Consider the following 27,839-nt stretch of genomic DNA (forward strand, 5'->3'; position numbering starts at 1 on the left):
ATGTCCATTTGATCCAAAAAGAAAACAAAGGCGCCTGCAGAATGAGTGAGTGTAATTTGGGCGGACCAGATGCTGTGTAATGCAAGGAAAGGCCTTGATTGGAAACGTACCTTTCTATGGAGAGGGCTTTGCTTTCTCGTTTCCACGTGCCCTTGAAGTCGCTGCAGAATTCATACCACACCACGAAGAAGGAATTGGGGCTGATATCCTTCTCACCAGATTTTGGCTTCGCTCCAAAGTATCCTACAGTTTCTTCAAAGCTGTGAGCGGGAAGAGAAGTTGTCAGCAAACAAGATCCCCTGGGCAGAGGATATGTTCCCCTCCACCTCATCATCTTAACCCTCGAAAAATATGAGCTATTTGTGACTCACCGTAGGACACGTTAATAAAAAACCTCCACAACCCGACAGTCTCTTTATACTGGTTAACATGATTAGCATCACAGAGGATGTCATGATCATCAAGAACTTGTAACTGCTCTTTTAGTATATTATAAATATTTACATAATATTTCTACTCAATGATTAATGCCAATTGTAACAAAATGGCAAATTTCACAACCAATATGACAAAGATCTTAATGTACAGGAAGAGAAACTGAAAAATAGGATTTTGGTACTCACCGTAAAATCCTTTTCTCTCCGTTCATTGATGGACACAGGGAACAGATCGGAGATCATGTACTGTAGGGTAATATCGCCACCTGCAGGAGAAGGATGCTAGGCACAAAAAAACTAAAGACCAATTACAGCCTAGGGGCGGCCCCTGCCGGTGGCCAAACCCCCCACCTGCTGACAAGTCTCCAGTTTAGTAACAAGCAGTAAAGGAGTACACACCCACATAGAGGGGCGGGCCCTGTGTCCTTCAATGAACGGAGAGAAAAGGATTTTACGGTGAGTACCAAAATCCTATTTTCTCTCCCGTTCATTGAAGGACCTACAGTACATGATCTCCGATCTGTTCCCTGTGTCCTTCAATGAACGGGAGAGAAATTTGCATTTTTTAGCTACCAAAATTATTAGCATTAGCCTGAAAAAGATTAGACATTACTAACAAAAATGAACCCTTTTATTTGCACAGGTAATCAATATTAAAGCTGAACTCCAGGCAGAAAAACCTTTCACTTACCACGTCTGATTATCCTAAATGCATATGAGGAAGACTCATTTAATTAGTATCCATTACTACTAATCTTTCAAGGTCAATGCTGGCTTCCTAACATAGCCTATAGGTGTATGGACTCTTCTAGCAAAGATAATAGGATGAAATAATGTTTAAGAGAAACTGACTTAGTACCTGCTTTTTGCTTTGCTTAGCTTATTGTCTTCTATTTTATGTTCTTCTTTGGCTGAAACAAAAACAAAAAAGTACAAATATAAAAGCTTTGACATATAAAGGAAATATTTAACCAAAAACAAGTAGCATTCTTGAAAACATTGTTTCAGCACCTAAACCAGCTGTCATTTTTCTCCCTTACTCATAAGTATAAAGAGAAAACAGTTTCGAGTGGTTTACCAATGTGGCAAGATAAAGATGGAATGGTGATCTCTTCTAGAAGACTTGCCTTCTCTAAACCGGACATATGTCTATAGTTTTTTTTAAACCCATCATCATGCCCTATCCTTTACCTTGCCCTCCATTGCACTTACACCACTGGACAGCAATGGAGCAAGCGTGCATCTGTACGTACTGCCCCTTCTGTATGCAGTGGTTGGGAGCAGAGCCTGCAAACATGAGGTTGGTTGAGTTTTGATAGAGTCCTTTATTAATAACATAAGAAAATAGGCACTTCACAGTTTCATTTCGGAGTGCAAATGCATTTTAATAGTATTACAAATAACACTCAAATAATCCGTTCAATGGCCATTACCCGGAGATATCAACTCTTACATTTCTGGTCTAACCCAAGTAAGCTGAAATGATAGTACAACATTTTTTGTGTGTAAATAGTTTATTGGCTTTCCCCATTGCTTGTACAGCCAATTATCATTAGTGATGGGCCAAATAGGTCCGAGTTCGGTTCGAATTCAAACTTTAGAACATCCAAAAAGTTTTAATTTGAACTTGAACTCAATGCAAGTCTATGAGGGTAGAACTTTCAAAGACAATTGTCCCCTTTAAGAGGGCTTGTATGCAATTTATTGGCCAAAACAAGTGTATGGAGATCCGGGTACTGCCCTAGGGGACAGGAATAAATAAGAGAAGAAAAAAACAGTTTAGAAAATACTTAAAGGGTAACAATAAAAATGTCCTTTAAACTATCGTGCCTGGGGGGTCCCCCTTAACCTGCCTGTAAAGTGGCACATCTGTACAACACATAGAACCTGCTACAGCAAAACTGACATTGCTATTTTTTTTAAAGCATGCAGTTTCCCCTCCCAAATACCAGACCCTTTAGGTCTGGTAGGAATGTTAGAAGGGACCGCATAAAAAAAAAAAGTGTGGGGTTCCCCTCAAAAGTCATACCAGACCCTTAAGGTCTGGTAGGAATTTTGAGGAACCCCACCCCCCAAAAATGTGGGGTCCCCCCTAAAATTCCATACCAGACCCTTGATCCGAGCAAGAGCTTATTCACATCAGGGTGCCCCCCCCTTGTGAATAAATAAGGGGTACCCTACCCATTCATTAAATAAAAAGTCCAGACTTTAATCAAAAATCCTTTATTTGGAAAAAAACAAAAAAACACAACAAAGGATTTTTGACAAGTCTTTTATCATAAAAAAAAAACTAAAAAATTGATCCATCGACGTAATCCAGGGTCAATCACGACGCCCAGCGTTGTCCGTGACATAAAAAAATAAAACAATAAATAGAAATAATAATTTTAAAAAAGACAACCGTCGTCTTGCCGCTGCCACAGCCACAAACACCAGCCAAAGAATGTAATTTTTACAGAGGCGGGCAACTTAAACAATTGGGCGGAGTTAACAGTGACAGCTAGCTCCGCCCAACTGTTTACCGTTGTAACAGGTGAGCCATGATTGGGGAGAGTCATGACTTTGCCCAATCATGGCTCTCACAGTTCTCTGTGCCCTGATTAGGCAATGTCTTGGCAATGCACCTGGCCTATACATTATACACACACAAATATTATTTACACAATGATATATATATAGGACTGCCAATACACACAGTCACATTATGTACTGAACTATTTTGTTAAACATAAAATTAGTAGATGTGCAAAAAGCCTGGGTCCAACAGATATACATTGTAAATTAAATTTATATTAAAATGTCTTTATCTTGTTACACTCCAAATTCTTGTATAAAGAAGCCTGGAGTTCTACACAGTAGAAGCACATGGGAAAGGATTATCCTGACATCCAGTTACAATCAAAAAGTAGTGGTCAATTCTTACTTCCTAGCTCCCTTTGATTGAATGGGAGTATGCCTTTAGTCACACCTAGCCATCTAATTAAAAGCCAAGTATGCTGGCTCTATGTTTTTCTGAGCAGAAAGTCTGTACCAGCCTTATTTAAAAATATAGCAGATTCCTTTCTACTTTTTATAGATTTCAACAGTAGGACATTAATAGACCACTTTCTCTTGCAGCACAATCATACAAGGTGTCTGAGGATGATCTGCATGTTTCACAACTGTATAGATAATAGTCTTTTCCACCTGCATGCAATCTGCCCAAGGAAATCTTATTCACAGAACTCACTTCAAATGCTATTTATACATAAGTTGCATTGCCGCCAGAACATGTTGTAACAATATGATTTTAATAAAACAGTCTAAGAGCAGAAACAAGATGACTTATGAGGCTGTAGTAGCTTGAATGCAGAGTGGCATTTACTAGTGTAAGCAGAACCTACCAGGAAAAATAGAGCAAATAACTTCTCCTGTGGGATTAAAGTAGAATTCAACTCGTCCTCCCCAGTTCCTCCCAAAAAATACAGATCCTACAAAAGTTCTACCCCTTCTCTCTGATGTTCTGAACAAATATGCATTGGTCTCTGCCTGGCTACCCTACTTTCTCTCCTCAGAAATACCAGCTATCATTCTTGGTGACTTTAACATTGCTACTAACATTAACACCCTGGCTTCAGGCTCAATTTCTTAACCTAACCATTTCTTTTGAACTAACACAATGGACACAGTCTCCTACTCACTCTGATGGTAACATACTAGATCTTGTTTTCTCTCGCCTATGCACTTCTTGCAACCTCGCCAACACCCATTTCCCTCTCTCAGACCACAACCTTCTCAGTTTCACCCTCACCCTGTCCCCAACACTGAATCCAACTACACGGCACACTGTCACCAAGAGAAACCTTCGCCACCTCGACCCTTCTCTTCTCTACTCAGCTACTGACTACCTCTATAACAAAATTGCACCCCTGTCCTGCCCTGACCTGGCTATTTCTGTCTACATCAGCTCACTTTCATCCTCTCTAGACACATTGGCTCCCCTCACTACTCGCAGGCTTAGACCACGACCACTACAACCGTGGCAAACAAACGAAACCAGAAATCTCAAGAGACATAGACGCACTCTTGAACGACTGTGGCAAAAAACAAGATCTCTGCAAGACTTCACCCTGTACAAAGCGGCCCTCCTAAAATATAATTCCTTCCTCCGTGCTGCCAAACAGACTTATTTTATCACTCTAACACCTTCATCCAGACCTCGCCAACTCTTTTCTACTTTTAACTCTCTACTATGTCCTCCACCGCCACCACCCACCCACTAACTCACTCACTGCCCAGGACATTGCCATTCATTTAAAAAACAAAATAGATACAATTCGGGATCAGGTCACCACTGTGCAGTCACCTTCCCCTATTCATGTACCAGACCCCCCATCACACTTGTTACTCTCCTCTTTTGGCCCCGTCACCACAGAGGAGGTTACAAAGCTTCTCTCTGACACCCACCTCACCACTTGCCCCCTGGACCCTGTTCCCTCACCTCTACTTCGGTCACTCTTTGGCTCTATCCTAGACTTTCTTGTTTACATTTTCAATCTCTCACTCTCTACTGGAATCTTTCCCCCCCCTCTGAAGCATGCCCTGGTCACCCCAATACCCAAAAAACCCTCAATGGACCCCACCGACCTCAATAATCTCAGACCAATATCCTTACTCCCATTCACCTCCAAACTCCTAGAACGCCTCATCTACAGCCGCCTAATTCGCCACCTCGCTGAAAACAACCTTCTCGACCCCTTACAATCTGTCTTTCGCCCTTACACTCTGCTGAAACCGCTCTCCTAAAACTCACTAATGACTTACTAACAGCTAAAAACAATGGCCACTACTCCTTGCTATTAGACCTTTCTGCTGCTTTTGACACTGTTGACTACCTGCTCCTCCTCAAAAAATGCCAGTCACTTGGGCTACAAGACTCTGCTCTCTCGTGGTTCTCTTCCTACCTACGTGCTCCTTCAGCGTCACCTACAAATCTAACTTCTCCCCTCCTCTTCCTCTTTCTGTAGGGGTCCCCCAAGGCTCTGTCCTTGGACCCCTTCTCTTCTCTATCTACACCTCCTCCCTTGGTCAGTTAAATAACCTCACATGGCTTCCAATACCATCTCTATGCTGATGACACTCAAATATATCTTTCTACTCCACAACTCACCCCATCTGTGTCCTCGCGTGTCACTAATCTGCTAACTGACATATCCGCCTGGATGTCGCAACACTTCTTAAAACTCAATCTTTCAAAAACTGAGCTCTTGATATTTCCTCCTGCTCTTGATATTTCCTCCTGCCCGTGCACCTTCCTTTTCCCTTGAGATTGTTAACTATCTACCCCTCCCCCATGCCAAGGTCCTAGGTGTCATCCTTGACTCGGACTTCACCTTTCTTCCCCTCATCCAATCCCTATCCTTCCGCCTTCACCTTTGTAAATGACTCATTCACTCCCTTGTTATCTCTCGTCTTGACTATTGCATTGGCCTTCCAATACACAGGCTATCCCCCCCTTCAGTCTATCATGAATGCAGTGCCAGACTCATTCACCTAACCAACCGTTCAGTGTCTGTAACTCCCCTCTGTCAATCCCTGCACTGGCTTCCACTCGCCCAAAGGATCAAATTAAAAATATTACCAATCGCTTACAAAGCCATCCACAACTCCGCCCCCGGCTATATCTCAAACCTGGTCTCAAAGTATCACCCTGTCGGCTCTGCTCATCCCCAAGACCTCCTGCTTTCTAGCTCCCTTGTCAACTCCTCCCATGCTCGCTTCCAGTACTTCACTAGAGTCTCTCCCATCCTCTGGAACTCTTTACCCCAACCTGTCTGTCTGTCGCCCACCTTGACTGCCTTTCGGCATTCCCTAAAGCCTTAGTTCTCAACTGGTGCGTCATGACCCAAAAGTGGGTCGCGACCCCATGTTCAGTGGGTCGCCACGTGCCTTTCACTTTTCTAGGCGAGAGGCTTCTTAGCCTCCCCCTAGCGCTACACTGTCAGTTCTCGTGCCAAGCAGCCACTCAAAATTTGCTGCCCGGCGCCGAGTGTCAGCTCAGGTGGGGTGGGCTGGAGCTATGACCGCAAGGGAACTCCATCCATATGTGCATTGCTTACAGCTCCCTCACGTGCCCTGTAGAGGTGCCTGGACCGGAGTGACGTCCCATTCTTGCTCCTGGCACCTCTACAGGGTGTGCAAGGGAGTTGTACAAGCAATGCACATATGGACGGAGCTCTGTCACAGCACAGCAGCCCACACTGGACTCCAGGCTGGGGATCCACTCCAGTTCTTGTAAGGTAGAGAGACTGGGTGGATCTTAAAAAAAAGAAAACACATTTTTTATGGGGTGTGTATAAGTGTTCGAAAGTGTGTGTGTGTCAGTGTTTTTGAGGGACTCTTCACACTAGTACAGTGTGATAATCGAACATTCCTGTGTCATTAACGCACCGAGCGGATATTCGCACCTACTATGCGTTCTGGTACGGGAGGTGCTTTGCATTGCCATTCATTTGAATGGTACCCCAAACGCACCTCCTACCCACAGTTCAATCGCCCGTACCGGAACGCGCGGTACCACAATGCTGTGCGTTCTATTGCAGTGCAACTTGGGTTGCGATTTAATGACAGAGGACAAATGTGGGTCCTTAGGTTACACAGGTTGAGAACCACTGCTCTAAAGACTCATCTCTTCAGGGGAGCCTATCCCACCTCAACCTAACCGCTCAACCATCACATTCTCAAACAATTCATCCCCACACAGCTACCTCCTCATGTATCACTTCCCCCTCCCTTTTTAGATTGTAAGCCATCACGGGCAGGGGCCTCTTTCCATCTTGTCTTGTGATTGTAATGTCTTCCTTATATTGTAAAGCGCTGCGTAAACTGTTGGCGCTATATTAAACAATGACCCTGCTCTCCATTTTTAGCAAGATTTGCAAATTACGCTTATCCTTTTGGGAGTAAATAATCCAAGTATAAAATCGATGGCTAGGACTGTATAGGGTTTTTGATGTCACACTCACCTTTTTGGATAAACTCAGTAATTCGGTCTTTGAAAGGCTGGAGATGGTCTTCTGGAGAATCTTTCATCACAGCTTTTGCATTTTCCTCACACACTGTGGAAAAAACAAGCAGTATTGATCTTTGTTACAGAAAAATGAGAGGCCCTATTATTCCAGCTGTAGCAGTTTTAAGTAACAGATATGCCATGTTTTTCTATACCACTCAAACATCATCAAACTACAGATGAAATCAACTGCAACACTCTATGCTGGCAACATTTTATTAAAACTAACTGAACACCATTTAATATTACCCTCTCAATCTCTTTCCCATAGCCTGTAGCACCACATCCCACCCAACATAAAGAAAAAGATTCTCTTGTCCAAAAATACTGACACATCTTGTATCAAAACCTACAATAAATTAACATCTGACCAAGGGCCCTTTTTAAACGTAATATACAAGGTGTGACAATTGAATTCCCGAAATGGACTGTAAAAAACAAATGTAAAAAATATGTTTGGTTACCTATACACAAGTGCCTGTTGTCACCTTCATATTAGTCTTTCTTGTGAAGAAACGCGCTTTTCTAGACGACTGTGCCATTGCCGGAAATTTGTTTTCCAGAACGCTACGTAGTATCTTTGTCCCGGTGAGCTGGATGCCCAGAATGTTATCAAAATCTTTGTCCCTTTAAGGCCCCAGTCACACCTATGCGTATTGTAATATGCGCGTCTGTCGCGCGACCGTCACGCGTTTTTTTTACCGCGATTCGCGGTAAAAAAGTCACGCGACCGTCGCGCGATTCCAAAGGCTACTTGGCAGTATACAAATGGAAAACGCCCTACAAAACGGACCAATACGCAGCAGAAACGCTCCGGGACCTTTTCATGCGTGGGCCGTTTTGTAGTGCGTTCGGGACGGGCAGAAATACGGACAGGTGGGAACGATACCATTGACTACAATGCTATTTATTTTTTTGACCGTTTTGTAGAGCGTTCATCGAGCGTAGGACGCGCTACAAAACGGTCAGGTGTGAATGGGGCCTAAGGCATTTTTTTATTTTAGAAACAGCCAAAAGTCACAGGGTGCCAAGGTGGTTGTTCACGTTTTGGAATGGATTTCTGGGCCAGGAACCCGCGAACACTTAACGCATCATGTGCAGGAGCATTGCCGTAGGGGAGAATCCACTTGTCAGGCTAGAGTTTTGGTCTGCTTGGACATCTTCCTGCCCCTCCTTAAACCACCTATGACATTCAAGAACACTTGAATTCTTCATGGAAAATTTACCATAATCCTGTTGTAACAGAGCTAAAGTTTCATTTGCACTTTTGCCAATTCTCACATAAAATTTGATGTTAATCCGCTGCTCCAGATTCCTGCCACTCATTTTCTGCCAACAAAACCCCAAACAAGTGTTATTTCTTCTACTAGTCCGTAGGGACCGAGTCAGCTGGTCTGCAACCAAGGCGAGTGCAAGTTAGAACATGCCAGAACGTGCACAAATGCGAATGGCTGTGTGATTCACCACAATAGCGCTACGCTGCAGGCAGTCCGGGAATTAAATTGTCACACCTTGTATTTCACCGTTTACTGGTTTCCAGGTGAATACAAAGCTGCTGCCCCTAAATGTTGGTCCCCCCCCTTAGTCAAGTACTGGAAGGGAGGACCAACATTATACATATATTACTAACACCACACAAAAAAAATAAAAATCGAGTTACAATGGAAGGCAACTTTTATGGCTTAGCTGGGCATTCTCAAATTTTTTTACCAATATAAAAATCACATGCAAAAATCAAAATTCTGTAAACTATTCACCTTTCGTTCAGACATGTTAAAGAGTTATTGGTACCTTGGAGTCATATTTTGGATGAGACAGATAACAGCAGTGAAAATGTCACTGCTCACTCTGTATTAAATAATTTGTTCAAAAATCCATCAGCCTCTCATACTATCCCCTCTCACTATCCCAGCTCTGTAAACCTTCAGTTGTTATACTGTGGAAATATTGCTAAATATTTTGATGTCAGTCATTTGTGTATGGCATTGCTTTTATTTAAACCTCTTTAAATAAAGAGTTGAAAGAATGAAAAGAGATCGGGAACACAACCACAAAAAGCTCCATTATTGGCTACACTGTTGAAACCAATTACAAATTTACTACTGAGGTACTCGATTCTGGCTCATATAGTAAAATATTACAAAGGCTACTTCCCAAATTGCTTTTAAGTCTCCAATTCTAAAGGCTTGTACAAATACATCTGGCAGGACTTTTGTAAGAAAATAGAGTTTGAGCGAGAAAGACAAATTCAGTATTCAGCCCATTTACCACAAGGGCAATTTGTTCCAGTGCATTTAACGAAGGCTGAATCAACGAATCGATTAAATTGATAATGAGAAATCGCTGTCAACGATTCTCTATTGATATTAGGGGATCCGGGTTTCCTTCCTCCCCACTGGGAGCTGGTGTTACATCGGCTCGCAGCGGGGATCGGAGCTGTAGCTGGTGCCCAGCGGTGTGAGAACCGTTTTAGTATATAGCCCTTTCCCCTCTGCTTCAGTCCCAGCAGGACGCCTAAAGGCATTTTGTGCAGCGGTTCACTCCTGTTATTGTCTATGTCTCTGCTTTTAAGTTTGCTATTGGCCACCTTGGATTGTTGTACACTCACATTACTCAACACTACAAAATGGTCTTCACTCAGCAGTTTAGCTTTTAAAATAAATAAAACATTATAGAGAACGTTGGTGTGGTAGATACAGCTGGCTCTCAATGTTGGCACCAGACATCTTTCACCTTGAATTCTTCTACGTTGTTTAGGTACATAAGCATGCATGGATAAATGTCACTTGTCACAGCACTGAAGGCTACCATTGTCTGGCTCCCTGTAGTGGTCTAGTATCATGTCAGATGCCCATTGCCTGGCTCCTGTGGTGGTCTAGTATCAGGTCAGGTGCCCATTTCCTGCCTCCCTGTAGTGGTGCTAGTTTAGGAACAGCTGCCAATTGCCTGGCTCCCTGTAGTGGTACTAGTTTCAGGTCAGCTACCCATTGCCTGGCTCCCTGTAGTGGTGGTAGTATCAGGTCAGGTGCTCATTGCCGGGTTCCTTATAGTGCTGCTAGTTTTAGATCAGGTGCCCATTGCCTGGCTCTCTATAGTGCTGCTAGTTTAGGTCAGGTGCCCATTGCCAGGCTCTCCCTGTAGTGGTGGTAGTATCAGGTCAGGTGTCCACTGCCTGGCTTCCTACAGTGCTGCTAGTTTCAGGTCAGATGCCCATCGCCTAGCTCTCCCCGTAGAGGTGCTATTTTCAGGTCAGGTGCCCATTGCCTGGCTCTCCGTAGTTCTGCTGGTTCCAAGTCAGGTACCCATTGTCTGGCTACCTGTAGTGGTGCTAGTTTCAGGGCAGGTACCTATTGCCTGGCTTTCCATAGCAGTACAAGTACATGTCTGTATTTGATATTTAGTTTTATCCGATTAATTGAAAGAAAAAAAAAAATCATCCAACTAATAGATTATGAAGATAGTCGTTAGTTGCAGCCCTACATGTGACATTCATTATGTCACGCATTAAAGAAGCCCATTCATTTGACTCCTGAACTGCAAAGCTCACAAGTCAATAAAGTTACACTTGTACACAATACCAAGTTATATATTTACCTTTTTGACTGCCCAAGTTTTGAAGAGGTGGCAATTAAACACATGGGCTGCTGGAAAGGTAAATATAATGCCCTACAAAAAGGAGGGAGGGGGGCTAAGAGAAGCAATTCCACTTTATAAGGAAAGCAGCCATGCAGGAATTGTATTGTTTTATCTGAGTGATGGAGCAATAAAACACAACTACAAAGCACTAAAGAAAGCGTTAATGCCTTGGTTCTCAACTGGTGTGTCATGACCCAAAAGTGGGTCGCGACCCCGTGTTCAGTGGGTCGCCACATGCCTTCCACTTTTCTAGGTGAGAGGCTCCTCTGCCTCCCCCTAACACAGCACTGTCCGCTTTCACACCGAGCAGCCATTCAAAATATGCTGCCCAGCACCAAGTGTCAGCTTGACGTGGGATGGGGCTATGGCCGCGAGGCAGCTCCATACATACGTGCATTGCTTACAGCTCCCTCACGTGTCCCATAGAGGTGCCTGGTCCTGAGTGACATCACATTCTGGCTCCCGTCACCTCTACAGGGTGCGCAAGGAAGCTGTACAAGTAATGCACATATGGATGGAGCTCTGTCACAGTTCAGCAAATTGTGTCTGTGGTATATATGTCAGTGTTTTTGGGGTCCCATTCACACTAGTACAGTGCGTTAATCGCATAGTACTGTGCGATTAACGCACTGTACCATGCAATCGCACCTACTGTGCATTCTGGTGTGGGAGGTGTGCTGGGTTGCCATTCATTTGAGTGGTACCTCAACGCACCTCCCACCCACAGTTCGTATGCCCACACTGGAATGCTCAGTACCCTAATATCATGCATTCCATTGCAGTGCGACTTGGGTCGCGACTTAGTGACCAAGGACAAATGTGGGTCCTGAGGTTACACAGGTTGAGAACCACTGCATTAATGGGTGATAATAAAAAAAAAAACCACTGGGGTCAGAATACCTTACCCCCCCCAAAAAGAGGACATTGTTCTCAATTATATTTCAGTTCAGAGATACCTCTGCTAGCACAGCTGTCCAAATGGCATTTAAGGGGAATTCCCCAGTATGGAACCAGAGGTACATTCTACAATTGCCAGATGACAATCCGGCATAAAATTACTAGGAGACACTTCAAAGATATCTTAGGAAAGCATTTTCAAGAGTGATGTCTGACTATTTTATTTAGGCCTGGTTCACATGTGGGCGGCATGGGACCATGTGTCCCCGTTGATTTCAATGGGGTCATTTTAGCGCGGCAACCGCAGCAAAAAGGTTTATGCACCCTTTTGTGCGATGAACGGGTCGTTTATGGCGGCTACGTTTCTGGGTGATTGCACCTGCCGAAATGCGGCCCAAAACTTGGATTGCTAGCCGCAATTGGGGTGCCATTAGAAATGTATGGCACAGCAAGCGCAGTTTGCGTTTGTGCATGTCTACAATCGCTCAGATGTGAACCGGGCCATAGGGTCCAACCAACCATATTACAATCAGGGCATTTACAAGGCCTGGTATCTCTGGGGAGACTCCACATACCCCAGACATCGTCTTTTAAGCACTTCCAGCAATCTGGCCTTTAAGGAGTCTTGAAGTAGCACAAGTCCACATTGACAGAGTTGACAGAACTTTGAGTGTCTGGAACAAACTTACAAAGCTCACACTAGAATGTTTTCTCCACAACGACAATTACTTTAATTCCGTTATAGAAAGGTTACATTTTCAATTACTCTGCCAGAAACTAGTATAGACTATTTTAACAGCTCCTCAGACATAAATAGCAAACATCCTTCTTGTCCACCTTTGTGGAGTACAACTTTTAACACAATATTTCAAGCATTGTTACTCCACAGTACCAGCCCATTTGCCAGAGGAGACACAGAAGTACATAGTGGATGAACATTTAACAATTGACACTTTCTTTCACCATGTCTGTCATAAAATGGAACCCAAATCTAAGGGTCAAGATCTTTTTGGGAACGTTTTCGGTTATTAAGCGCATTGAGATTTAGAAGATGTGTTTTTTGAAAGGCATCTCCCAAGACCTAGGAGGTTGTGTCACTTATAATGGACATCACAGCCTGGGGCATTATCCTCATCAAGCTACTCCACAACCTCATCTGGTCCAGTTTTCTGCACCACTGCTTTAGCAATAGCAGTTTGCATTACAGTCGACCCACGAAATTTGCAGGGGTTACGTTCCTTGCGCACCCGCAAATTTTTAAAAACCGCAAATGTTGAATGTGGTAAAAAAAATGCCTATTTTTATAGTTTAAACCCTAAATATGCCCCTACAACACTTTAATATTTCAAATTCAGCTTAATACAGTAAAATGTGCGGCTACTCACCAATAATGAATGATATTAATTGAAGAAGATGAATCAGCTGTGCAGTACAATGGAGGTATGTAATGAAAATAATGACTGCACAGCAAAGCAGGGGATTTACAGCTCCTCAGGTGACGCCTCTTCTTCAGACAGTTCAGGAGGAGTCATATATTCTGACGGGTCTTCTTCTGGTGGGGTTTCGTGCTGGCATTTCTTGATAGGTTTGAGGAACATTGTGATGGAAAGTTGTGTTCATGCCTAAGTTGTGGAGGTATTTCTTGGCTTGAGGGATGAAGCACTGGTGAAACCAGTTCGAAGTTAGGATTTTGGTAATCCAGGCTTTAGGGTTGTGCATCCAATAGACAGGCAGCAGGTTTTTAGTTTTGTTTTTGAGGTCCCAAGGGTTCCCTGCTTTGTAGATGAGGCCTGGTTTCATCATGTAACCAGCAGCATTGCCACACATAATGAGCGTCACTCTGTCCTTCTGTGCCTTAAACCCTGGAGCTTTGGCTTCGTCCTTCATTATGCAAGTTCTGGACGGCATCTTCTAGCAGAACAAGCCAGTCTCATCCATGTTGAAAACTTGTTCAGGCTTGTAGCCCTTCTCCTCTATGATGTGCCTGAAGGTCTCGGGTACTTCTCCGCGGCTTCTTTGACAGCAGATGCTGTATCTCCATGTAGATAAATACTTTTAATATTGAATCGTTTCTGAAAACGATCGAACCTTCCCTTACTGCCTTGAAAATCTTCAGGCTTCGGTGCTGTTTGTTCATTGCGGTTCTTCGGTACCTTCTGCATCGTCTCCTGTAGCGAAGTGCTCGTACAATTTCCGTGCTTTCTCACAAATTATGTTACCATCCAAGGGGATGTTGTTCTTCCTGAAGTCGTGATCCACAATGCCAAGGCAGATTCCATCCTGACAATATTCTTATTTCTTACGGTCGTTACCTTTTTGGCACGATCACAGAAACTGACTGATACGGTACTCCTGATCGCTTCCTCGTCCTTCTTTATGTAGTGTACAGTGCTTTCACTGATGCCATAATGGCGCGCTACTGCGGCATAACTTTTTAGTACCCGAAGCAAATCCAGTAGTTCAACCTTCTCCTGGAGTGTCTTAAACTTCTTCTGGCACTTAGGTTCATTGCCAGAAGCCTTAGAAGGTGCAGGGCGTTTGGGCGGCATCCTAGGGCTTTAAGAACAACAATAAGAAACACTTGAGATGGCTACACGCGATTGATATTTAAAGCCGCAAACGACTGAGGCGCAAACTCTGAACCGCGACTTTGCGGAGGTTGACTAACACATTTTTTATATTGTAACCTTGTGGCTCTTCATTTAACACATGCAGATTCTCTTCTACCTTTAAGGGAAAAGGTGCTGTAAATGGCACCTTTTCGAACTAGGCTAGTGTAATGAGCGGTGTGCCTCAAGGATCTGTGCTGGGTCCGATACTGTTCAACCTATTCATTAATGACATCGGGGAAGGAATAAATAGCCATGTTTCCGTGTTTGCAGACGATACAAAAATAGGGAAGGTACTAGAAACGGATCGTGACAATATAACATTGCAGGAGGACCTGGATAAAATAGGGGAGTGGGCAATACTATGGCAGATGAGGTTTAATGTCGATAAATGCAAAGTAATGTACTTTGGACATAAAAATAAACAAATAGGCTATACAATCATGGGTATGCCGCTAGGGAAGTCAGAAATAGAAAAAGATTTGGGGGTCATTGTAGACCACAAACTGAATGGTAGCTTGCAGTGCCAAGCTGCGGTAAACAAAGCTAGCAGGGTCTTGTCCTGTATTAAGAAGGGGATGTATTGCAGGGACAAGTCTATAATTGTGCCTCTATATAGATCGTTGGTTCGGCCACATCTGGAGTACGCGGTCCAGTTTTGGTCGCCGGTACTGAGAAGGGATGTCCTTGAACTGGAGAGAGTCCAGCGGAGGGCAACAAAACTAATTAGGGGAATGGAGGACCAGAGCTATGAGACAAGGCTTCTGACCTTAAACATGTTTACGCTGGAATTAAGGCGATTAAGGGGGGAAATGATTTACATGTACAAGATGTTCAATGGTGACAGCAACATTGGCAACAAACTGTTTGAGATTAACTCCATTATAAAGACTAGAGGCCACCACCTAAAGTTGATGGAGAAAAAATTCCAGCACAATGGGCGAAGAGGGTTCTTTACAGTAAGAGCGGTTAAGGTCTGGAACTCACTGCCATCGGCAGTGATTTCAGCCAAGAGTGTAGATTTGTTCAAGAAACGTTTGGACAATTTCTTGAGGGACCATAATATCCAGGGATACCAGTATCCCTAAGAATGAGATGATGCGTGGACCTATATGGGTTGGACTTGATGGACGTATGTCTTTATTCAACCCCAAATACTATGTAACTATATGTAACCATTACCTACCAGGACAGCTCTAAAGCTGTAGCTAGACATTTCTCAGGACAGCACTCCAGGTCCCTTTGAGGTTTTTAAGGATACCCATTTCATCTGACACTGTTGTGGTCAACCATACCAGATTTATACCAGCACTTTGCTTAAATTACTCAGTTATACTTAGAGCATTTTACATCATCTCCAGATAAATGTATAATATTTATCTTCCCATTGCACAACACATAGAGGGAAGTATCTCTTGAACCACATAATGGACACCGCTACTGGGGTCACTCTTACATCATGGAAAACACTTAAGACACCTAGGCTTGATTGATACATTCAGGGAGAGTGCGATTCCCAAGCACATGTAATTGTATCACATACGATCACATGCGGTGTGCCAGCGTTCAAATGCAGCAGCTTTCACTCGATCATTAAATTGAATGTGTAAATGGCTGATGCAGGAATCCCTAATTGCACCTAAAATATATGTGTGAATGGGGCTTTAGAGCACACAAACCTGATGGGCAAACAGATTTCTGCCTGGCCAGGTTACCTTGTACTGCTGTATCCAAGGTCAGGAGAAATTTGGTGACAGCATTTTTGTTGGTTGTTTTTGTAGGAGGCAGTGGGAGGAACTGCAGGGCTCAGCAGGGAGAGTTACATAGTATTTGAGGTTGAAAAAAGACACAAGTCCATAGTCTAAATTATATTTGAATTATTCAATACTCTTTGCTGATACCACTCCTGGTGGAAGAAAGGTCCACAATTTTACCACTAACTGAAAAGAAGCTCCTAAGCCCCTTGTGCTCAAATTTTTTTTTTCTTCCAACTGTAGGTGGTGGCCTCTAGTCTTCTTTAGTGAGTTTATAATAAACAGTTTATTGCTGATATTGCAATCACCATGAAACATTTTGTACGTCAAAATCATGTCCCGTCTTAAGCGCCTCACCTATAGAGTGAACAAGTTTAAATTTAGCAAACATGTCTCATAGCTTTGGTCCTCCAGCCCCTTAATTCCATTGCCCTTCTCTTCACTCTCTCCAGCTCAAGGACATCCTTTCTATGGATTGTTGACCAATATTGAAATGCATACTCAAGGAGGCTAAACCAGTGTTCTGTAAAGTGGCTTTGTTTAAAGTATTGCTTTGTCTCTAGAGTACATTCCCTTTTTAATGTACAACAGTACTCTGCTAGCTTTGTTTGTTGCAGCCTGGCATTGCATGCTATTATTTAATCTGCAGTCAACTATGATCCCCAAATATTTTTCCATTTCTGACTTCCCTAGTAGGTTCCCATAAATGTGTGCTCTGCATGTCTGTTTTCAACCCCAAAATGCATTACTTCACATTATAACTATCTGCCACAGTTTTCCACTCCCCTATTTTATCCAGGTCCTTCTGTAATGTTATGTCTAAACTCATGTCCATTACACTCCCAATTTTAGTATCATCTGCAAACACAGAAACATGGCCATTAACCCCTTCCCCTAATATAATTTATATACAGGTTAAACAGTATTGGGCCTAGCACAGAACCCTGGGGCATGCCACTCTCGACCATTTACTAACACTCTCTGGACACGTGCCTGTAGCCAGTTCTCTAAACATCAACACAGCATTTAATCTATGCCCATAGATTTAAGCTTGTGTATTAAGCGTTTATGTGGTACCGTCTCAAATGCTTTTGCAAAATCCAGGTACAACACATCCACTGGCATTCCTCCATCCAGATCTCTACTCACTTCTTCGTAGAATGTTAGTAGGTTCGTCTGACAAGAATGGTCCTTCAAAAATTTATGCGAATTGTCACTTATTATACCATTGCCACAAACAAAATTATTTTAAATAGTCCTTTATCAATCCCTCAAACATTTTGCATACTATTGATGTTAAACTGACTGGTCTGTAATTCCCTGGTTGGCATCTTCAGCCTCTTTTGAATATTGGTACTACCGTTGCTTTACACCAACCACTTGATACCCTTCCAGTCAGTATGGAGACCTTGAAAATGAGGAATAATGGTTCCGCTATAACCTGGCTGAGCTCGAAGTATCCTAGGGTGCAGGTTATCTGTTCCTAACGATTTACTCACATTAAGTTTCCCTAGCCTTTGTTACCACTGCGGTATATTACGCATTAAGCTACTCACATTCTTATTATATCCATTAAACCCACCTTTTTCTCAAGTGTATACTGAGAAGAAAAATGTATTTAATACCTCAGTCTTTCTTCTGTCGTTTGTGATCAATCTCTCGTGCTCCTCTTTTATTTAGGCTACCTGCTCTTTTCATGTTGTTTTACCGTTTTATTTAGCTCTTGTTCTTTGACTTTATTTGCCCAATGGTATGCACTCGCTAATTACATTATGCAATGTATTCTTAAAACAATTCCACTGCTCATAAGTGTTTATTGTTAAAAATAAGTTGTCCCATTTAGTGTTGTACACTAGATGACCCAGCTTATCAAAGTTTGCCTTTTTGAAATTTAGCATTCTTGTCAAATCAACATACATCTTTTTTCTGTCCCCAACATTAAAAACTAATCATCCTGTGATCACTGTTACCCAATGTATCCATAATCGCTATGTCTGTCACGTTTCTGTTATTTCCAATATATCCAAGTCCTCTTTGAGTAGCATAAGTTAAAGCTCCTCCAATTTGTTTGCTAGACTTCTGGCATTTGTATAAATACATTTTGGTTTGGTGCTAGCGTTTTGAATTTTATGATTGCTCATTCCTGAAGGGCAACTAATTCCTCTATCTGATCTTGGTATGGTTGGTTCATTACTAACTCAATAGACCGGAGTGAGTCCTCTTTCCTCCCTTTTATTGCAGCCCTCTATCCTAATTAGCACTTGTAGCTCTTTGCTCTCCACTTTTTATATCCATTTTTAGTTTTGGTTACCCCCAATATTCTAGTTTAAAAGCTCCTCCAGTCTTTCTCCTCCAAAAGTGCTGCACCTTCCCTGTTTAGTTGCAGTCCATCCCTTCTGTAGAGCTGGTAACCAACTGAGAAGCCAGCTCAGTTCTCCATGAACCTAACCCCCTCTTTCCTACACCAGTTCTGTAGCTACTTCTTCCGTTCTCTTAACTCCCGCTGCCTCTCTGGTGTGGCTTGTGGCACCGGCAGTATTTCAGAAAATAGTACATTGAAGATCCTTTTCTTTATCCTGGCACCCAAGTCTTTGAAATCATTTTTTAGGACACTCCATCCACCTCTAATTTTGTCATTAGTACCAATGTGTACCATGACAGCTGGGTCATGCCAAGCCCCCTTCCAATAACCTGTCCACCCATTCCAAAATGTTCCAAACATGAGATTTTGGAAAGCAGCAGACTGTTTGATGCTCACGGTCCCATTGACAGATTACCCTGTCGGTCCTGAAAACAGAGTCCCACACCACCACCAATATCATTTTCTTCTTTCTAGCCTTCCTGGTGCAGTAATTCCAACCCTGAACTAATATCCCCAACATCATGCAACCGGGTATATTTATTGGGGTGCATCAATTCAGGAATAGTATCTCTTGCACTCTTCCCTCTACCTTGCCTTCTAATGATAACCCAGCTACCCACCTCGGAATCCTGTACCTCCATATTCCCCCCTCCTTTATACCTCCCCTACACCAGAACCTGATGAGTCAGATCCAAACTCTTCCCCATGTTTATGCTCTGCAGTGTTGCCAGTTGTTTCTTTAGATTCAGAATCTGGGCTTCCAAACAACTTGCTCACATCTAGCGCAAAAGTATTCGCCCCCAAACGGATGTGGGAGAAGTGTAAACATTGAGCATGACGTGCACCGGATTGCATTCCCACTCATGCAAGACATTTTTTAATTGAATTAATCTTTCTATAGCAACAAACTGTACTTGCAATGACTGCAGTATCACACAGAGTGCCCAACAATAACCACATTTCCTACTAATATTCACAGTATATGTCTACAGTGCCCGATGATTGGGTGCCAAGCAGTTATTAGCGATAGATATTTTACATAAACAGTAGAAGCAGATTAATACTACCAGTGCCCAGCAACCACTACCACAGTTCCCAGCAGATTAATACTACAATACGGCCAGCGGACTAATACTACTACAAAAGTTCCCAGCAGGATTAATACCACGATAACAGTTCCCAGTAGATCAATACTACTACAACAGATCCCAGCAGATCGAAGTGTTATCCAAGACCCAGAAAAGTCAGCAAGCAACAGGAACACTAATCTACAAATTTAAAAGAAAAATAAAGTACTGATATTTATGATAGCACAGGCTCTCCCGATATATGGAAGGTGAGGTTACACAAGCCACTTTCTCAATATAAGTTACGGTAAGTAGAGTTTAATTATGCTATTTGATAAATTATGTGAAATGAAGATTTTTTTTTTTTGGCAAGCACAGCAACTAAAGCATAATCATCAAGTTCCATGCCTGTACACCTTACACTATAAACCTGAAGCAGGGCTGTGCAGGACGTCAGTATGTGTGAACCGTCTCACTATTCACACAGAGCAGATTGGAGAATGGACGTTCTCCGGTCTGCTCCCTGTTCTCCACCCCGAACTCATTTGCTGTGGTCCCGTTTCTCTAAGAAGAGTGAGGCACCCCGAAAACCACAGGGTGCAAATGGGGGCGGGGTATACGGCTTCCTAGATCACTTGTGTAAAACAAGTGGCAGCTTCCCTGCTCTACATTTGCCCCTGCTTCCCTGCAGCAAGGCTAAATGAGGAAAACCACCTGCCCCGAAGCCCAGAACTGCATACAAATTGCACACCCTTGCCGAAGTATTTTCATGTACTTACTTCACATGTTTACCCACTTACTGTGTATCACCCATAAAATTAACCTATTAGCGTTAATTTACTAAAGCAGTAGAGCATGTTTCCTTTGCAAAGTAAATTTTCACTTAGCCTAATGAATGAGGTGAACATTCACTTTGCAAAAATATATCCAAATCATGTACAAGGAAAAATGAAATAAAGATTTTTGCTTGCACAGGATTGATAACTAAAGTCAGCACACCTTCACTATATTCACTATCCTAAGTGAAAATTCCCTTTGCAAAGTGAACATGTGCTGCTTCTTTAGTAAATCAACCCCCTGCATACCACACAAAAGTTCTTGGTACAGTATATAGTTATTTTAGGTGACACGATGAAACATTTGAAATTAGTTATTCTCTTCCTCTGCTGCCTGGTTCTCAACAGTGTTGATTCCCATATATCTATTGCACTTTTAAAACAACATTTTATGTGGATGTGGTACATCTGGATTTCTCAAAGGCTTTTGATACGGTTCCACACAAACGCCTACTATACAAGCTGAGAGCTATGGGCATTAGTGAAGTGGTGTGTACATGGATGGAGAACTGGCTAAAGGAACGGGTACAGAGAGTATCAATAAATGGCGCCCTTTCAGACTGGGCTAGTGTCATTAGCGGTGTGCCTCAGGGTTCTGTGCTGGGACCCATGCTTTTCAACCTGTTTATTAACGACATCGGGGACGGAGTACACAGCGATATCTCAGTGTTTGCTGACGATACCAAAATTGGGAGGGTAATAGAAACAGACCAAGATAGTGTAACATTGCAGGATGACCTGGATAAAATAGGGGAGTGGGCAACTATGTGGCAGATGAGGTTTAATGTCGTTAAATGCAAAGTTATGCACTTTGGGAGGAATAATAGGCAAATGGGTTATACAACTATGGGTATGCCGCTAGGGAAGTCGGTAATGGAGAAAGATTTGGGGGTCATTGTGGACCACAAACTGAATGATAGATTACAGTGCCAAGTTGCTGTAAGCAAAGCTAGTAGAATCGTGTCCTGCATCAAGGCGGCAATATTTTGCAGGGATAAGTCTATAATTTTGCCACTTTACACATCAATGGTTCGGCCCCACCTGAAGTATGCGGTGCAGTTTTGGGCACCGGTCCACAGAAAGGATGTCCTTGAACTGGAGAAAGTCCAGCGGAGGGCGACCAAACTCATAAAGGGGATGGAGGAACAGAGCTATGAGACACGGCTACTAAATTTAAACATGTTGGAAGTAAGGAGATTAAGGGGGGACATGATTTTCATGTACAAAATGTTCCACAGTCATAGGAACATTAGCAACAAACTCTTTGAGATTAATTCTGTAACAAAGACTAGAGGACACCACCTAAAACAGGTAGAAAAAAAAAATCAAACACAAGGGGCGAAGGGGGTTCTTCTCAGTTCGCGCAGTTAGGGTCTGGAACTCGCTGCCTCAAGCGGTAATTTCCGCAATTAATCTGGAATCATTCAAGAAGCTTTTGGACGACTTCCTGAGAGACCGAAATGTACAAGGGTACAGGTACTCTTAAGAATGAGAACACTCATGGATCTAAACACACACACACACAAACAGGTTGGACTTGGACTTATGTCGTTATTCAACCTCAAATACTATGTAACTATGTAATTTTATGTAACATTGTTCAACAGTTATAAGGAGTTTAGCACAAATACTTCACTTTATTGAGTAGCTTAGTACTGTATTTTTTATTTTCTACTACCAATACAATTTTATTAAACTAAAGTGGAGGTAATTACAACCACATTGAAACTAGATGTTGCAGCATGCAGTAATCAATGTTCATAAACAAAGTGTCAAACGCTAACTAAAAATGTCAGCCACAAACATTAGGTTTTTTGGAGAGAGGGGGTTAGGCAGCTATCATGTTAGGGAAACATTACAGAAAAAGGGTCAAGAAACATCAAGAAGGCGATAAAAAGACAAAGAGGTCCAGGTTATGCAAACAAACCTCCCAATTCTGAGATATCAGTTGAGCCCTTAAGTTTCCTCTCCTCAGAGGGTTACACAACACACTGGAAAAAAATCCAATGTAGAAAATGCCCCTACATGGAGGAAGACTGCTGCACTGTATAAACAGCTTTGGCACTTCTACTTCACAATATGTGCTGGCAAAAATTGCAGGAAACAATTATATAAAATCAGAAGGTTGAATGGTTAGTTCAGAAATTTTTGGGGAATTTCTCAGTCTTGAATGTAAATGCAAAAAGCATACTTGTCCCAAGGTATGCTGTGATGTTAAAAAAATTTATCCTTTAACGGCTATTAAACTCTAAATGTACATGTAAACCACTATGAACACTAAACACACCTAATTCATATTATATGTATGGAAAAGGTATTTTGAGCTGCATGTGATCAGAGGCAACACCACCGGGAATTTGAAAATCCTACCTGTGACCTAATATAAGAAGTTAGAGTTGGTACATACAGTTTATAGTTATTGTGGTAAAACTACTGTAGGTATACACTAGAGTGAGTAATATAGCTTGTTGTAGCATTTAATGTTACAATACTGCAAGTGCCATAGGGATACCCTACAAACTTGTCATTTATAAGGGGTTCCAAGTGTAGTATTAGAAAGAGTCAGACCCTCTAAGTTTTCTCCTGACATCCATTAGACATGTCAAGTGCGATCTCATGCGTCTAGACATTCATGTGTTATCACTTTTTTTCTTTTGCTTAAAGCCAGATAACACAAAATCTTTTGGCCTTGTTTTATTAGACTGAAAATGATTAGTTTTTTTGACAGGTTCCCATTCTGTCTCCCCAGTAGACATGAGAGAAAACATAACCAATGTGGACACAGGCAGCAATAAAAAAAAACCTTAAATAGGTTATCTTTGGGCCGGATCACTGCAGGACCACAATGTTAGACCGCTTCGTTGCATTTCTGAACCACTGCTTTTTTTACTATACAAGAGGGGGAAAAAAACCAAAAAATTGGAAAAAATAAAGTCTCCCTTATTTTCTGCTATAGAAGATAGCAAATAAAAGAACCCCTTTTCGGGAAATTGGACACCCCAAGGTGATCTTATTTTTTCTAACGCAATTTTGTTTTGGTGCACTAGATACAATGAACGTACAGGTCATACCCGGAAGAGGGAAATGGTAAAGGGCTTAATGCACATGTTACATACAGTGGTAGGATGGCAATGAGGGGTTAATGTACAGATGTGCAGGATAAGGGAGGTGAATGAGTTAACATACAAGTCAGAACAGAGATAGAATGGAGCTGAAATACAGAAAGGGGGAGGTGAAAGGGTTACAAATTACAACCATTATTCTTTGATGCTGCAGTTTGTTTCCATCAGGAACTAATGAATGATTAGTTCCAATATTCTCCTCTACCTCTGTTGTAAGAGGAAGAGGAGGGCTTTGCCATGTAAACATTCGCATGTGACTGCTGTAAAAAAACAAATCACAGGGATTTCATGGCACAGATCCGGTCAGATCAGCTCTGTATCTATAGCCGATGAGCACTATTGACAACTTGTGCATGTGCACAAAGGTAAACAGGGGAGGACATACAGGTACATCCTCCTGGCTGTTTATATATAGGGGCCACTAGCTAAATGGTTAAAGCAGAACTGCAGGCATACAGCTAAATACAACCATGTGAATTGTTTTAACAGTCAAAATTTTATTCTGTTCAGCCAGTGCATTACACACCCTGCCACACTGCTTGCCAATACTGATGAGCCTGGGCTTGGTCCGAATGCAGTTCCACCAAGCCCACTCAAAACTGTGCCAATCAGCTTCAATCTTTTATTTTCAAAGCTTAACTGATCAAACAGACTAGACACTGATTGGCTGCCAACTGCTCCAGTTCTGATGTTTACCCCCCAATATTTTGACGTACCAAAGTCCAATTTGTCTGGACTGTGCAACAGGCAGGATAAGTGTAAAAAACATCAGATGTGTTTTCCTGTTTGTATATGTATGCTAAGCAATGTAAGTGTAATAGCGACAGGTATTTATCCCTTCTCACATAGACCACAGTACTCCTGACAAACTCGGTTTCCTTTTCTCCTAGGAGACCAGCACCACCCATGGTTAGTATTAGGGATGCACCGATACTAGTATTGGTATCGGTGCCGATACTCGTACTCGCCCAAATGCTCTGATGCCTAGCCCGATACTTCCTGTATCAGGAAGTCAGGTAGCACGCCATTACACGCTGCCCGGCTTCCTGATTGGCCGGGAAGCCGGCTCCATGCTCCCTCGTCACTTGTGACGAGGGAGCATGGAGCCGACTGCCCGGCCAATCAGGAAGCCAGGCACTCGTCACTTGTGACGAGGGAGCATGGAGCCGACTTCCCGGCCAATCAGGAAGCCGGGCAGCGTGTAATGGCGCGCTTCCCGGCTTCCTGATTGGTCGGGAAGCTAGCCAATCAGGAAGCCGTGTGAGGTGTAATGACGCAGCGCCCGGCTCCCTTGTCATCTCCCGGGCCAATCAGGAAGCAGGGCGCCGAGTCATTGCACGGCTTCCACGATTGGCCAGCAAGCCGGCTCCATGCTCTCTCGTCACAGAGACGAGAAGCATGGGACGGTTTCCTTGTTAAATCGGGAAGCCAGGTGGTGAGTCATTACACGCCGCCTGGCTTCCTGAATGGGACTTCCGGTGCTCGGTATTTGGTATCGGCAAGTACCGAAAAAAATATCAGTACTCGTACTCAGTACCAAAATACCGGTATCGGTGCATCCCTAGTTAGTATCTATTCCCAAAGACGACACAGCCATGTACTGTTGTGTGAAAAAAAGAAAGTACACCCTCTTGGAATTCTACGTTTTTTCCGTATCAAGGCATAATAAAAAAAAAATCATCTGGTCCTTACAGGTCTTAGAATAAAGGTTTTTGTACAGACATCTCACCCTCGTTCAACTAGCCCATCATGCAAAGACCAATGTAGTTTGCAATTAACACTCTTCAGCACCACTAACTGGCTGATTTTCAATCCAAAAGAACAGTTTTTCATTTGAGCATGTGCAGTTTTCATCTTGAGATTTTTGTTGTACAACGCCACTAACCCATCGATTTTAGTCCAACTAGACAAACATTTTCTAACCTGCTTGAAAGACAAAAATCTGCCAGTTGTACAGTAATTGAGGTTGTGCCCTTCCCATCAACTGCCAGATTTTCGGACGAAAATGCAATCACAAACAAAAATCTCCATATAATTATAACTTTAGGTAAATACAACCACAGATGACATGACTTATTACACTGGGACATTTCATTTTATAAATTTAAAACCAAAATAAAGAATGGGGAAGTTATGTGTGAAAAAACTAAGTACACATTATTCAATAGCTTGAAGAACCACTTTTAGCAGCAATAACTTAAAAGTAATCATTTTCTGTGGGACATTATCAATCTCTCACATCATTGTGGAGGAATTGGGCCCACTCTTCTCTACGATGTTACTTCAGTTCACTGAGGTTTGCAGGTATTTGTTTGTGCATAGCTCTCTTAAAGTCCCACCACAGCAGTTCAGTGCGGATGAGGTCTGGACTTGACTGGGTCACCAAGACCTTAATTCTCTTCTTTTTCAGCCATTCTATTGTAGATTTGATGGTGTGCTTGGGATCCTAGTTCAATGCATTACCAAATTTCGACCAAGCTTTAGCTGTCAGATGGCCTCACATTTGACTCTAGAATACTTTGGTATACAGAGCAGCTCATGATCGACTGAATGACTGCAAGGTGCCCAGGTCTTGTGGCTGCAAAAACAAGCCCAAATAATCACCATCATGTAGAGTACGAGACATAAAGCTTGGGTTTTTTGCAATTTCTCCGAGCATTGCATGGTCTGACTTTGGGATGAATTTGCTGGGACGTCCTCTCCTGGGAAGACTGGCAACGGTCTTGAATGTTTTCTACTTATGAATAATTTTCCTCACTGTAGAATGAAGGACCTTAAATTGTTTGGAAATGGCCTTATAACCCTGCCAAGATTGAAGGGCAGCAACAATTGCTTCTCTAAAGTTATTGCTGAGGTCTTGCCTCCTTGGCATTGTGTTCACACACCTGAATGCGCCAGACCAGCAAACTGCTAAAACTTCAGCTTTTATAACTGGTCACACTTGCTGATGAACAATAAAGGGCATTTGATTATCAGCATCTGACTGCTACTTATCCTCTTAATTCTTATGGAAACAGTAAAGGTGTACTCACGGTCCTGGCCAAAAGTTTTGAGAATGACACAAATATTAATTTCCACACAGTCTAATGCTTCAGTTTGTATGATGGCAATTTGCATATGCCCCAGAATGTTATGAAGAGTGATCAGATCAATTGCAAATAATTGCAAAGTCCCTCTTTGCCATGAAAATGAACATCCCCAAAAAAAACATTTCCACTGCATTTCAGCCCTGCCACAAAAGGACCAGCTGACATCATGTCAGCTGACAGGTGTCAGTGTTGACAAGGACAAGGCTGGAGACCACTCCGTCATGCTGATTGAGTTAGAATAACGGACTGGAAGCTTTAAAAGAAGGGTGGTGCTTGAAATCATTGCTCTTCCTCTGTTAACCATGGTTACCTGCATGGAAACACGTGGAGTTATCACTGATTTGCACTGGCAATGGTATTGCTGCTACTAAGATTGCACCTAAATCAACCATTTATCGGATCATCAAGAACTTTAAGGAGAGAGGTTCCATTGTTGTGAAGACGACTTCAGGGCGCCCTAGAAAGTCCAGCAAGCCCCAGGACCATCTCCTAAAGTTGATACAGCTGCAGAATCAGGGCACCACCAGTGCAGCGCTTGCTCAGGAATGGCAGCAGGCAGATGTGAGTTCATCTGCACGCACAGTGAGGCAAAGACTTTTGGAGTATGGCCTGGTGTCAAGAAGGGCAGCAAAGAAGCCACTTGTCTCCAGGAAAAACATCAGGGACAGACTGATATTCTGCAAAAGGTACAGGGATTGGACTGCTGAGGACTGGGGTAAAGTCATTTTCTCTGATGAATTCCCTTTCCGATTGTTTTGGGAAAATACCTGGTCTGTAGAAGAAAAGGCAAGCGCTACTATTAGTCCTGTGTCATGCCAACAGTAAAGCATCCTGAGATCATTCATGTGTCGGGTTGCTTCTCAGCCAAGGGAGTGGGCTCACTCACAATTTTGCCATGAAGAATGGTACAAAAACACCCTCCAAGAGCAACTTCTCTCAACCATTCAAGAACAGTTTGGTGATGAACAATGCCTTTTCCAGC

At 42.7% G+C, this 27,839-nt stretch overlaps 1 protein-coding gene and 1 long non-coding RNA gene across 2 annotated transcripts in view; both read right to left on the reverse strand.

Annotated features, from left to right (window-relative positions):
* FMN1 (formin 1) overlaps positions 1 to 27,839 on the reverse strand; it is a 154,791-nt gene that overhangs the window by 11,204 nt on the left and 115,748 nt on the right. The window contains exons 13-15 of the mRNA XM_018554194.1: positions 7,442 to 7,534; positions 1,297 to 1,348; positions 111 to 260 (exon numbers count right to left, since the gene is read on the reverse strand). Coding sequence (XP_018409696.1) covers positions 111 to 260; positions 1,297 to 1,348; positions 7,442 to 7,534 — 295 coding nt within the window. The remainder of the gene's footprint in view (positions 1 to 110; positions 261 to 1,296; positions 1,349 to 7,441; positions 7,535 to 27,839) is intronic.
* Positions 9,909 to 27,730, reverse strand: LOC108785166. Its single transcript, XR_001941116.1, has 3 exons — positions 27,379 to 27,730; positions 14,117 to 14,119; positions 9,909 to 9,921 (listed from the first exon to the last, which is right to left on the reverse strand). It is a non-coding gene; the product is annotated as an uncharacterized LOC108785166 (long non-coding RNA).

This window comes from Nanorana parkeri, unplaced genomic scaffold, assembly GCF_000935625.1.
Source record: "Nanorana parkeri isolate BGI_ZX_2015 unplaced genomic scaffold, ASM93562v1 scaffold146, whole genome shotgun sequence".
Classification (NCBI taxonomy): domain Eukaryota; kingdom Metazoa; phylum Chordata; class Amphibia; order Anura; family Dicroglossidae; genus Nanorana; species Nanorana parkeri.